Below are 14,178 nucleotides of genomic sequence, written 5' to 3'. Positions count from 1 at the left end.
AACCTTCAGATAGTATTTAAGCAATATTCCTCAAATTGTATTATATCCCATACTTACTAAAAGAAGTACACACTGGACTAATGAATTCGGAAAATTATATTCTCGGGACTTCCCTGGTGGTGCAGTGGTTAGGAATCCGCCTGCCAATGCAGGGGACACAGGTTCAAGCCCTGGTCCGGGAAGATCCCACATGCCGCGGAGCAACTAAGCCCAAGCGCCACAACTACTGAGCCCGCGTGCCGCAACTACTGAAGTCCGTGTGCCTACAGCCCTTGCTCCTCAACAAGAGAAGCCACTGCAATGAGAAGCCCACTCACCACAACGAAGAGTAACCCGTGCTCGCTGCACAGCAACGAAGACCCAACGCAGCCAAAAATAAAAAAATAAATAAATTTATAGAAAAAAAGATATTAATGTATGACAGTCGATCAACTGTCTGAAAAAAATCATCCTATCATATTTTAGGAGTTCTTTAACTCTAGTGTTAGTGTTTTGATGGGATGCATCTTAAATCTAGCTTTACAGATTCATGAACCTGACCTCTTTAGCTTGCCCAGAGCTGATTAAGCTGAAAGAATCTGACTCAAATTAATCACTGAAAAGACATAAATGTGTAAAGGTAGTTAACTTACTATTTTAAGAGTGGGTAATTACCACAAGGGGTAGAAATTACTTTATGCAGGAAAATTTGAATCCACTGACTAGCTTTGTGACCATGTCCAAGTCACCTAACCTCTCTGTGCCAAAATGGGGATAAGAGCACTTACCTTCACAGCATGTTATAATGATAAAATATTAATATTTATAAATCACTTTGAACAGTGTCTGAGACAAGGTAACTACTACGTAAGCATTAAATGATGCTCAATGGTCAACCTCCATAAAAACGTCCACATAGGGGACTTCTCTGGTGGCACAGTGGTTAAGAACCCACCTGCCAATGCAGGGGACACAGGTTCAAGCCCTGGTCCAGGAAGATCCCACATGCTGCGGAGCAACTAAACCCATGTGCTACAACTACTGAGCCCACATGCCACAACTACTGAAGCCTGCACGCCTAGAGCCTGTGCTCCGCAACAAGAGAAGCTACCACAATGAGCAGCCTGTGCACTGAAACCAAAAGAAGTCCCCACTCGCCGCAACTAGAGAAAGCGCACGCAGCAACGAAGACCCAATGCAGCCCCTCCCCCCAAAAAGAAAGTCCACCTAAAATACCAAATTAGCATTAAAAGGTTCTTTACTGAGCATAGACTTAGTGGGTAAACAACCTCTGATAAAACAACTCGAGGAACAGATTCTCACTCTAGAGCAGCGTTTTCCAACCTCAGCAGTGTTGACATTTTGGGCCAGATGATTCTTTTTGTGGGGCAGGGAGAGGTGGGTAGACTGTCCTGTCCTGTGCACTGTGGAATGTTTAGGAGCATTCCTGACCTCCACCTAACCAGACGTCAAGAGCAGCCCCTCAAACACCACCACCAGTTATGACAACCAGTATTGTCTCCAGACATAGTCAGATGTTCCCTGGGAGGCAAAACTGTCCAGGGTTGAGAACCCTTACTCCGGAGATCTGCCAAATTGAACAATTTGCTCCTGTTAGCTGTTCAAGAACCTCCCTCCCTCCCTATCAGTGATGAGGCCCAGAGAATAGTGGCTCCTATTTCTATTTCTCCATACATATTAGTCATTCAGATTTTTTTTTCAAAGAGGTTACAAAGTGATCAGTTATAGCTGTATTAACATAGACCCAGTTCTTGCTGGGTTTTCAGAAATTACACCCTCCTCTTCTAGATTAGATAATGTCAGCATCAATTTATCCCCATAAAACAAATCAGTTCTTAGGGTAGGAACCTCTGCGGGTGGCTAATTTAACCTATTACATAATTTTCGTAGTTTAATCTTTTTTCCTACTAATTTAATTTTCTCTTCACATTTTGCATTAATTGTAGATCCCCGTAAGTCAGCATTTGACTGAGGCAGGGGAGAGAGTCATTTATTTTGAAACTCCAGCATACAACTATAATACAGGATAAAATAAGGGGTTGAGAGGGTGAGACTATCTACTAACATTTTACGTTCTGAAATAAATTTGCTATATGTCAACTTTAGGCACTGAGCCAGTTTTTCACTGTGCTCAAACAAGTGAAGTTGCTACAAACTTGCTTGATTACCAGGATATAATGGCATTGCTTATGATGGCAACATTCTAGAAAAAGCAGCATAAATAATAAATCCCAGTAAACTACCCCTGACTTTGGAATCGTTTTTTTCTTGGCATCTACACTGATTAGATCTTATTAATTCCCAGATAAACATCTACAGGGCTTTGGAGTATGTTTGTTATAAAAAGGGTCCATTTGTAGTGTATGACACATTAAAAACTGACAGTTAAGAATGTTTTATCAGCTATCAGTTCCAGGTCCAAGAATGTTTATTTTTCTGTCTATGCAGCGTTGTTAATTTTTTTTTTCTCTTCTTTTTGGCAGTCCCAAGCAGCATGCGGGATCTTGATTCCCCAACCAGGGATCGAACCCACGCCCTTTGCTGTGGAAGCGTGGAGTCCTAACCACTGAACCACCAGGGAAGTCCCCAGTGTTGATAATTTTAATAGGCCTATAACAAACAAGTAAAATGAGCAAAGTGTTAATGTAATAAACATCAAAATGAATAGCTAATAATCGAGGGCAAACTTCTCTGATGCTATGAATTCTCATTTTAAATGAAAAAATATTAAAATAATAAAAATAATGATATAAAATAGTATGATAAACCCATTACATATTAACAAAAATAGCATTTATACGAAAAATACTATTTACCAAAACATAAAAAAATTAGTGAGAAAAGTGTGCTACTTTACATTTTTGCAAGTCTTTTTTAAATTTTTTTTAAATTTTTTAAATTTTTTATTTTTTTGCGGTATGCGGGCCTCTCACTGTTGTGGCCTCTCCCGTTGCGGAGCACAGGCTCTGGACACGCAGGCTCAGCGGCCATGGCTCACGGGCCCAGCCGCTCCGCAGCATGTGGGATCTTCCCGGACCGGGGCACGAACCCGTGACCCCTGCATCGGCAGGCGGACTCTCAACCACTGCGCCACCAGGGAAGCCCCTTTTGCAAGTCTTTTTAATGCGTGGTTTAACAGAAGACAGATTATCATATATGCATTCAATCTATTGCCATATTATCACATGTCATGTAGCCTCTGGAAAACGCCACTGTATACTTGTGATATAATAAGTAAAAAGGCAAATAATGCCTTAGTATTATTATGAATATAATTTTGACTTTGGGGATTCTCTGAAAGGATCTCAGGGCCTCCCTGTTCAGGGGTTTAGTACCAAATTTAGAGAACAGCTGTTCTGGACATTTAAGGACTTCAAAAGTCTACTTATCCACAAATGTATCTCTCATTAAAAAAAATAAACATCAACACAGTCCCAGGTTTTTTTTTTTTGTCTTTTAAGACACTGCACACTAAAACAAAAATCAAACAAACAAAATACTGGATTAGATTATCACTCACAGATAATCAATTTAGGGAAGGAAAATTCTGAACACTAAGCCCATTTAGCACCATATAATAGTGATTAAGAAAAGTTTGAAATCCCAAAGGTCAGCTCCTGGTGCTTTTAGTTTTCCCATCTGTAAAACAGAGACAAATGTTTCCATCTTACAAGGTTTGATGAGGATTAAATACTATGTAAAAATAAATTAAGTGCTCAGCACTATGCCTGCATGTAAAAGCTTGATCCGTGTTATCTTTAGCTATAATTATCGTTTTAACATGTCATAAAATATTAAACCTGAGACATTTGTTCAACAAACCTATGTCTTACCAAATCAATCCTAACAAAATGCAGCAATTACTCCATATTTACCCTTCAGTCATGTCGCTATAGGAATTTAAGTCAGATATTGGTTTAAAATATAAAATAAGGAAAAGCTTTTAAGAAGAATATAGAGAGCTGGACTGTTTTTGAAAACACGAAAAAATTATTTAAGATGCAAAAAGACCTGTCCAGAAAAGTTCATATTCAGTAGTCTAACTTCCTTACTCACAGATTAAGTTCCATAAGTTAATTTCTGCAGAACCATACGGAATCGTTCCTGACGAAACCTATTCTATAGACCTGCAAACTTTTACAAATTATAAACGATTTGAATATTCATCAACTTTTTGGAGAGTGAGGACGGTAAAAAACAAAAACAAAAACCCGAAGGACCCTTTCTCTCCTTCCCTAACCTGGTTCCCAAGGAGTCAAACTTTAAAGCCACACTCCCGAACCATAACAGTCCCAGAAACCTCATCTTTTCTGGGGTATACACAGTGCCTCACAGTGTCCAAATCGCTCTTCACTACGGCAAACGGAAGAATATTAAAATACCCAGAATTGAGAGTACCTGCTTTTAAAATTCTTGTCCTAAAAACTAGGCTCAAATGACTGTTTCCACACAGTCACTCGAAATCACTTCTGCACACAATTGTATGATTCCTTATTCACGCCGCAGTAGCACAAAGAGGAACCCCGGCAAGCGGATCAGCAGAAGCTCAAACCCGCTGGCCAACACCCTAGCGGAACGCACTGCAGAAAGCGGCCGGGCTCTGGGCGGACCGCGCCGCTCCCAAACCATCCGCACAAACAGAATTTTTAAACGCACACACACTGCACCTGCAACGGCCGCCCAAAAGCGTCCGCAAAGGGAAGAAGCCACCGCCTCCCGCGCCGCCGAAGGAGGCGGGCCCAGCGCACCCCGCGCGTCCCGGCCCCTCCCCGCGGCTGGGCCGGCCCCCGGCGAAGCCCCCTTCGCCCCACCCCGGGCCAGGGCCCGCCCCCAGCTTCCCCGGCCTCCTTCCTGTGGGAAGTGCGGCTCCTTTCGCGTCCCCCACCCTCTCGGCTCCGCCTGGCAGCTGCTCCGCCGCCGGGCACGGGCTAGGCTGGGCCCGCGAGCGGCGTCCGGGAGGAGGGTGCCGGACCCTCACACTCGCGGGTGCCCAGACAGGCCCGCCTCTGGCTGCGGGCCTTTTCTGGGAGCAAGCCGCCCGCCCTCCCCCTTACCGCGGGCGAGGTCTTACCTCGCCACCAGTACGTCTTGGACAAGTCGTGCCAGGTCTGATGCTGGGTGTGGTGAGTGCCGCCCGGGCCCAGGTGCGCAGCCTCGATAAGCCCCCGGCGCCGGTCGGGCTGCAGCACCACCTCCAGCTCGGCGAAGGTCTTGCGGTGCCGCTGCCTCCGCTGGTAATACAGCGTTCCGTCGCGCACCACGTAGCAGGCGGCCGCCTTGCGGATTTTACGCTTGACATTACCCTCGGTGCCCGGCGCGTACGGCTCGCACTCGTTCGTCAGGTAGCGCAGGATGGCCTGGTAGCTTTCCTCGCTTGACATCGCTGACGGCGGCTCCCCGAGGGCGCCTGTCAGTGGCAAGGGAGGAAGACAGCGCACTAGTTCCGGGCGGATGCAACAGCAGTGGCGGCACTGTAGGGAGGACTGGCTGTGTCTGTGGTGAGTGCTCTTCGAGGGCGCCCGCACCGTGGAGGGAGAACTGACGAGTTGGTAACCAAGAGGAACTGCACTTCTCCAGCGCGCGGGATCCGCTGGCGACTGACAAAATGGCTGCTGCACCACCGGAAGTGACGCAAATCAAGGGCAGTGGGTGAGGGGGCTAAGACCTGATTGGAGCGCAATGGCTTTCTAGCTTGATCTAGCCGACCAAGTGACGTTAGGACTGCGGACGGACATTTTGGTAGCGGGTAGGCCCTTCCTGGGAAATCGAAGTGGTTTTGAGCAGACATCTTAAGTCCTGGCAGTTTCCCTTTTTGTTTTTCCCTTCTTTCCCAGGATCTGAGCACGTGTAGGAGGCGGTGGTGGGCAGTTGTTAATCCCGTCGGAAATACCCCAAGGTGTAAAGGAGTCTTTTTGACCCCGCCTACGTTTTGAGACACCCGACAACATAAAAGCGCCAGATTTTGAGGCCCCTAGTATAATATTAGCCACTGGATGTAAGACCAAAGAAAGCCCTTTCACATGGAAATGTAGCTTCCAGTTAAGTGTTATAAAATCTAAATCCCTCCGTGATAGGAGTTAATGTAATTTCTAAGCGACTGCTGGTTCCTAACTACCCATGGAATAGTCATTTTTCTGGAATGATCAGCTTATGTATTGACGATTTTTTACCTATGAAGGTAGTCATGTTGGCAAGGAGTGAGGAAGATCAGCTAGCAGTGTTTTCTTACAGCTTTATTGGCATATATTTTTACATAAACTTAGGGGAAAAAATTCTCCATTTTACACCCAACATATACTGAATGCACAAAAGGCCGAGGCGGCTCAGACTGCGCGGTGCTTTATTGGAGCCTGAAAACTCTGGGCCAACCCTCTCCTTTCCCAGCCTAGAGTCTGCAGTCAGAGTGAGGTGACCCTTTGGAGATAGGTGTGGACAGATGGTGAGAACAGTGGGCTCAAAAAGCAGGATGCGGGACTTCCCTAGTGGTGCAGTGGTTAAGAATCCGTACTTCCAATGCAGGGGATCCGGGTTCTATCCCTGGCCAGGGAACTAGATCCCACATGCAAACTAAGAGTTTGCATGCCACAACAGAGGAGCCCACGAACCGCAACTAAGACCCAGCGCAAGCTAAATAAATGAAATAATTAAAACAACAAAAAAAAGCGGGATGCACTCAGTTCCCCGGCACTTGGGGGTGGGGATTGCAGGAATTTCCAAACGGCCCGGTTGTTTGAGGCAGTTGAACATTCTAGCTGTAGGTACATGAGCTCCCAGGCCCTGAGGAAAGATAGAACTACCAGGCCTTAGGGCCACTCATTCCACAGACTACAGCTGGGTGAGGGAGGAATTAGAAGATGGAGACACACCCCTGCTCCCAAGGGGTGGGGCACCCAGAATGGATTTCCAAATCCACCCTCCAAGGGATGTATATGTGCTGGGCCAGCACCACCAGTTTTGCTGTGAAATAGACTTCCTTTAAAACTAAATTTAATGTGGGACTTTCCTGGTGGTCCAGTAGTAAGAATCCGCTTTGCAGTGCAGGGGATGCGGATTCGATCCCTGGTCAGGGAACTAAGATCCCACATGCCGCGAGGCAACTAAGCCTGCATGCCACAACTACTGAGCTCGCCCACCTCAGCTAGAGCCTGCCTGCCCAAACTAGAGTCCATGCACTCTGGAGCCTGCGCACAACTAGATTAGAGAAAACCCACCACCACAACTAAGAGCCCACGTGCCGCAACTAAGACCCGATGCAGCCAAAAAAATAAAAATTAAAAATAAACCTTTAAAGAAAACACATTAAAAAAAACTAAATTTAATGTAAGTAGATTAAAATTTTAAGTAAACAAGTTGTGGACATGGCTAAGAGAAGCTAAGTTAGTCGAAATCCCTCCACACCCAAATCAGTTTCTATCAAAACACACCCCGTGAAAACCCTGAGAAGTCCACTGAAACTTGGGATTCTCCTCTGTGCCTTTGGGCCAATAGAGAAATGTTTTAGTAAAATGTTTTACACGTGGTCCAGTGGTCTTCCTGAGAAAAGCTAAACTTGCTGTCCTGTGAGAACAAGTATTTAGTGTTTATACTGTCCTGAGCTGCAAGCTGTTCAGGACTCAAAGGTAATCAGAATGGGCAGTTCCATTTTAAGGCATTTAGACGAAAAAAGCAGTGCTTTTAAGGGGACATTTTATTGTGTTCAGAAGTAAGAACATGTAGCTCTGCATTCACGTTGGGTATTTTGACTGGCTTTTAAGCTTTCTCTGTTCACAGCTGCATGACCTCTTTTTTCATATATTTTTTAAAAATCACAATAAAAAGGGTTTTTTTCCAAACAAAATCTAAGCAAAAGCCAGCCAACCAGCTTACCTTGTATATGTATATTTACTTTATAAACCTTTTCAGTTTTCAAGTCCTCCAAAGACTGTTTTATCCCCAACACCTAGACCAATGCCTGAATTTAACAAGCACCAGATATACTCATTAATTCCATCACCCTGGATAGAATGGAGGTGAGGGGCAGTGTTGATGTATTTTACCTTCACATACTATTCCTATGTATAAAAAGCATGTTTCTCAAGAGGATGTACCTTGTTCATCGTTTCCTTGCAACTTAGCACAGTGTGGTACGTGATGATCTGCTTTTTGAAGAAGTGCAAGCCAATTTTTTTTTTAAGTTTTAATTTATTTATTTATGGCTGTGTTGGGTCTTCGTTTCTGTGCAAGGGCTTTCTCTAGTTGTGGCAAGTGGGGGCCACTCTTCATCGCAGTGCACAGGCCTCTCACTATCGCGGCCTCTTGTTGCGGAGCACAGGCCCCAGACACGCAGGCTCAGTAATTGTGGCTCATGGGCCCAGTTGCTCCGCAGCATGTAGGATCTTCCCAGACCAGGGCTCGAACCCGTGTCCCCTGCATTGGCAGGCAGATTCTCAACCACTGCGCCACCAGGGAAGCCCTGTAAGCCTATTCTTAACAACAATTACAATTACTATTTTCCTTACCCCATTTATGTAAAAGAAATTGTATTCATTTAAGCTTATTTTCTGGAAGCAAGAGCAGATTATACAGGTGATAGTTCTAAGTAGTTTTAACTCAGCTATAAGCTAATCATTAAAAGGTGAGATACTAGTGAACCAAAAGGCATCCCCAATATGAAATAAATGTGTCTATTATGGAGAAGGGTAATTTAACAAGAAAATAACTCATTAAGAAGGCTTCCTTTCTGCAGACAGAAGAAAAAAATGCATCTTTTAGCAATCAACCTGGCTAAAATCTATGCAACATCCTAGTACTTGTAGCTATGTAACAAAAAAAGTTTAGACAATGCAGTCTGTAACATGCCCTTATAGCCTCAGCTGAGCAAAGCTTGCATTCAACCATATAGATCTTATTTTATTTACATAATCTTGCTTAACATCTCTCCAAGAGGCTTACATTAGGAGGCACTATTCCCAAGAAATGAAATCTTTAAAAAATACCTAGCTCTTGGACTTCCCTGGTGGTGCAGTGGTTAAGAATCCACCTGCCAATGCAGGGGACACGGGTTCGGTCCCTGGTCTGTGAAGATCCCACATGCCGCGGAGCAACTAAGCCCGTGAGCCACACTACTGAGCCCACACGCCACAACTATTGAGCCCACACGCCACAACTATTGAAGCCCGCGCACCTAGAGCCCATGCTCCACAACTTAGAGTAGCCCTTGCTCACTGCAACTAGAGAAAGCCCACACAGCAAAGAAGACCCAATGCAGCCATAAATAAATAATTTATTAAAACAAAAAAACCCACCTAGCTCTTAAATTCCTAACTGTGTAGTTTAGCTATTACTGTGTAGGCTGAACATGCCTAATTTAGGAGTAAAAATTCCACCACAATCTAGTTATAGTCAGATCTTTATTTAAAAATCCAAGCTACCAACTTAGCGTTTTCCACCAACACGGGGAGCAGAAACTTTCACAGGCTTCACAATCTTTTGCTTAGGTGCTGCCTTTGTGGGAGCCTGTAAAAAGACAATATGTTATGTGGCATTATTCCGTGTGAGGTTTTGTTTTGGTTTTTTTCCCCCAATCACTGCTCTCTTATGCCCAGATTCTGTTTGTTTCCTAGACTGCTTTCCTAATTATCTGTGTTCCTAATATTACGAAGTCCACCTTTATATGAAATATAAACGAAAGACAAAGATATCAGATTGAAGGAGTTAAGAGACACAACTAGATGCAGTGTGGGACCCTGAACTGTATCCTAAGAACAGAAGAAGGACCAATGCTAATTTTTTGGTTTGAAATTTTTACTATGGTTATTGAAATTAACACTGATAAAAGCTGGGTAAATTCTGTACAATTATAGAAAATTTTACTGAAAATCTAGAATTATTTCAAAATAAACTTTAAAACACCTTTATTTTCCCCCTTTCTATTTCTATATAGCACTAACATACGCATTTGGCTTTAGCAAAGGGACCTCTCTGGAGACCGGAATCACTCACTCAGAAATCAATTATGGACATCATTTCCATTAGAGCCTTGAACTAAATTCCTTAAAAAAACTGAAACTTTCATTTACCACAATTTGGATTAAAAATAAATCTTTCTGTTGCTTTAAATGAGAAATCCAAGATAATCCCACAATTACCTTTGCAGCAGCCATTGCTGTCTTTTTAGATGCTTGCTTAGCCTTTTTTGCTTCCTTGGCAGCCCTGTGGGGTTAAAAATAACATAAGCAAAGCACTTTACTCCTTAAGGGTATAGTCTATTAACAAGAGGTTAGTGTTTGGGAAAAGTAGAATTAACATATTCCTTCCCCACCTGCAATTATTTGTATGATAAATCCAAAGGATTTATTAACAAATGTCATTAACCACCAAGTCAGCTTAACATTTGTTAGAAATTGTACAGTATCTTTATAATTGCATATAGAATTTCAACAAATCATTTAGACTATAGTATAAACTTCTGTATTATTAAACATGAGTGTTTACAATTTCACAATTCCTATACAGATGCAAGTAACACAACACAAAATAACATGAGATTAAGATTTCTGTGCCTATAAACCCAAACATAACCTAAAATCCATTCCAACAGCTGAAATGCTCATAATGAAAGCTTCCTCACCTGATAGCTTGTTCTCGTTGAGCCTTCCTAACTTCAGGTTTCTGATTCCTCTTGGCCATTATATCAGCAAGAGATGCACCAGTTATGGCCCTCTGGAATTTGACTGCACGGCGGGTTCTTTTCTTTTGAATTTCTTCCTACAGAACAAAAAGATGGGGACCACACTTAGCAACCTTGCTTCATGAATGTCGGGAAGAAATGAAATATATCACATGTCAGAAGGGGGCAAATGAGCTCTCTCTCGGGCCTTTTTTATAAGGGCACTAATTCCATTCATGAGGGCTCTGCCCTCATGGCTGTATCACCTCCCAAAGGTCCCACCTCCTAACCATCACCTTGGAGGCTCAGTTTCAACATATGAATTTGGGGGGGAACACAATTCAGACCACAGAAATATACAACCAGGGAGTTCCCTGGTGGCTTAGTCGTTATGACTCTGGGCTTTCACTGCCAGGTTCAATCCCTGGTTGGGGAACTGAGATACCACATGCTGCACAGTGCAGCAAAAAAAAAAAAAAAAAAAAAAGACCAAAAATAATCCATGCAATTATTTGAAATGAAATATACATACAAATATATATTTTTAAAGTATCTATATGTAAAATACTACAATACACAGATAAGTTTTCCGATTATGGATTGGTTAAACCATCTATTACAAATCCTGGCCATTATTTAGAAGAACAGAAAGTTAAACTCTAAGGAAGTTAACTGAATAGTACTTTAAAAGTGCTCTTAACAAGACTTTATGATAAAGAATGTGCTTTCGGAAAAAAATTATCAAACCTCAACTCTATTTTGTTTTTACTCCAAGTATTGACACTGGGAGAAATAGTCAAGTTAGAAGATGATTTAAGACAGGAAAGCCACCAAATGTAGGGAATGTCTGGGAATCAAGACAGTACAATTCACACATCTGCTGCAGATTCTATACTGAAACCTATGCTACAGTGCTTGTGAGAAAAAAGATCTTGTGTGCATCTCTAAGTCCAAGAAAAAATAAAATGAACTATTTATTAAAGCAGGGATACGCAAAATATCTTAAAATTTTTAAACAGGACATATGGAGAAAAGAGGGCACATTTGTGGTTAACCAAAATGCTCGTTTTACCAATACTTTAAACTTTATACAGAGGTGAAATTTTATTGTAGAAAATGCCAGTATTTACCTGTTTATATTTTTCTTACCTCAAATCCATTTAAAAAATATTTTTCTTATTGTGGTAAAATATATATAACATTAAGTTGACCATTTTAAAGCATTTTTAAGTGTGTAATTCAGTGGCATTGTAATATTGTGCAAACACCAACTTCCATCTCCAGAACTTTTTTCATAATTCAAAACGAACTCTGCACCCATTAAATAATAGCTCCCTATTCCACCTTCCCCCCTAGTCCTGCCTGGTAACCTCTACTTTGTCTTTATGAATTTGTCCACAACTAGGTACCCCATAAAAGTGGAATCATACAATATTTGTCTTCTTGTGTCTGGCTTATTTCACTTAGCATAATGTCAGGCCTGTCAGCTTTTTAAGGCTGAATAATATTTCACTGTATGTATTTATCACATTTAGTTATCCATTCATCCACTGATGGGACATTTGGTTGTTTCCACCTTTCGGCTACTGTGAATAACAGCACCGTGAACATCAGTGTACAAGTAATCTGTTTAAGTCCCTGCTTACAATTCTTTTGCGTATATAGACTTAGAAATGGAATTGCTACATCATATGACGGTAATTCTCTTTAACTTTTTGAGAAACTGCCAAACCACTTTCCACAGTGCCTGCACCATCTTCATTCAGCAATGCACAGGGTTCCAATTTCTCCACATCCCCACCAACATTTGTAATTCCTCCCACCCCCACCCCCGTTTGGATAACGGCCACCCTACTGGGTATGTCACATCCCCCTATTTAGAATTTTTCCTTCCTCTGAACTCCCATAATATCTAGCCATGTCTTTCACCCAGGAGGTGCTCACTCACTAAATATTCACAAGCCTCCTGAATACTAATTCTCTTGCCATGACACTCAAACCTTTTCTCAAAAATCTGTTTCAACAACCTAAAAGACCACTTCAAAAAACACAACCAGTTTTAAGAACTAATATGCTGGAAGACTCCACAATATGATACCTACATTGGGAATAATTCTATAAGCATTATAACCAATACCAAGTTTTCACAGAACTATTTAGTTGCCACCACTTGAACATCTTAAACAGTTTAATGGTGCACTATAACCCAAGTGAGCTTAATGTAATTTACCTAACTCTGGAAGGGGGAATGCTTTCAAATTTCAACTTGATATTTTTACTGTGAGCCTAAGATGTATAAGGAGGCACTCTTTATATCAATCATTTTCACTTCACTGTCTGATGCTTTTCAGTTAGGAGTACTTTCACACTGTCTCATTTAATTTTAAAAAGCAGTAAATGATGCTCAGAGTTTCAACAACATGAAAGTGCATTTCACTTACCGACTGTCCCTTTTTGTGCTTTCTTCTGTAGAGGACAGTCCAGTTGATCTGACGAGGATTCCTCTTGGAAAGGAATGCCGACTCACATTTTGCATTAAGAAATTGGAAAACCTGTCGTGACAAGTTCAAAGTAGGAGTCTTGAGCTTGAAATTACTAGTGAATTAATATTCTAATTCTATCCTCTCATTTTACAAAACTGAGGCCCATACAGACCAAAAGGCTTGTATCACAGAACTGGCAGGAAACTCTGCGTTTCGCCCTGTCTTTTCTCGAGTAGACAAACCTAACTTCATAACGCAGAAGAGAGTTGGGTGTCAAATTCTGGAAGGCATCTAACTCCTGTCCCTCCCGAGATTCCAAAAGGACCTGGTGCCCATAAAATAGCCAAATACCCCGGTGGCCCACTGCCCTTACACTGGAACATTACTGTTACACAAGCTCCTAACTTCCGACCTGATTTACATTCGATCAAAGCTCAAGACTGATTCACTTAGAGGTTTCTGATCCTAACAATCATTGCACACAGGGTCCCCGGAACAAGCTTTTCAGGGACCAAGGGTCATGTGGTGAAGGATCCCGCCTAGACTGAACGAGACCGGTCTTTCCTTAGCAGCAAAGGTGCGTTTAGCCCAAGCGGCCTTTCACCTTCCCGTCGGTCCTGGCGTAGCGCCTCCCGTGTCCTGGGTAGATCTTGTACCCGCTGAAACTGCATAGCTCGACCCTGTAACGAAAAGCGAAAGCACATTAGGTGGGGTAGGGGATATCTTCGGAAAGAAGAAGCCATGCCTGGGATGCCGGAGAGGCCCTTTGCCCGAAGATGCAAGAGGATTGGGATATAAGGTTCCTGCTTACTTCATTGCTGCTAGCGCCGGCGAGAAGAAAAGATGGCGAAAAGAAGGAAAGGATCATGGGAAAAGCCCTTATAAGGTCGTGGGAAAGCAATCTCCTCCCACAATTCTCTTCCCTAACCCCGGCGTTCGGTGATGACGTCACCTCGCCGGGGAGACACGTCTAGAGTTCCCCGGTGGCCGTCTGCCTCTGGAGTAACTGCGCTAGAGGCCGTTAAGGCTCTACAGGCGGGGAGGGAG

General features: G+C 42.8%; 2 protein-coding genes across 2 annotated transcripts in view; both read right to left on the bottom strand.

Moving 5' to 3' along the window:
* Positions 1 to 5,581, bottom strand: part of ZBTB11 (zinc finger and BTB domain containing 11) — a 38,199-nt gene extending 32,618 nt beyond the window's left edge. Inside the window, exon 1 of the mRNA XM_060150662.1 lies at positions 5,072 to 5,581. Coding sequence (XP_060006645.1) covers positions 5,072 to 5,381 — 310 coding nt within the window. The 5' untranslated portion in view covers positions 5,382 to 5,581. The remainder of the gene's footprint in view (positions 1 to 5,071) is intronic.
* A 3,794-nt stretch (positions 5,582 to 9,375) lies between these two features.
* Positions 9,376 to 13,962, bottom strand: RPL24 (ribosomal protein L24). Its single transcript, XM_060150661.1, has 6 exons — positions 13,943 to 13,962; positions 13,736 to 13,811; positions 13,090 to 13,200; positions 10,610 to 10,746; positions 10,128 to 10,191; positions 9,376 to 9,495 (listed from the first exon to the last, which is right to left on the bottom strand). Exons 1-6 carry the CDS (start codon positions 13,945 to 13,947, stop codon positions 9,415 to 9,417), a joined length of 474 nt encoding a protein of 157 aa, XP_060006644.1. The 5' UTR covers positions 13,948 to 13,962; the 3' UTR covers positions 9,376 to 9,414.
* Between the last annotated feature and the right edge of the window lie 216 nt (positions 13,963 to 14,178).

Source organism: Lagenorhynchus albirostris, chromosome 5, assembly GCF_949774975.1.
Source record: "Lagenorhynchus albirostris chromosome 5, mLagAlb1.1, whole genome shotgun sequence".
Lineage (NCBI taxonomy): Eukaryota > Metazoa > Chordata > Mammalia > Artiodactyla > Delphinidae > Lagenorhynchus > Lagenorhynchus albirostris.
The sequence above is the reverse complement of the archived record's forward strand: the minus strand, read 5'-3'. Positions and strand labels throughout refer to the sequence as shown.

What these genes read in the sequence shown, in the direction of transcription:
- RPL24 (XM_060150661.1), bottom strand. An exon ending in ACGCCAGGACCGACGGGAAG is followed by an intron (nt 13,201 to 13,735) that starts GTGAAAGGCCGC and finishes TTGTCACGACAG; the next exon opens with GTTTTCCAATTTCTTAATGC. An exon ending in CAGCAATGGCTGCTGCAAAG is followed by an intron (nt 9,496 to 10,127) that starts GTAATTGTGGGA and finishes GTCTTTTTACAG; the next exon opens with GCTCCCACAAAGGCAGCACC.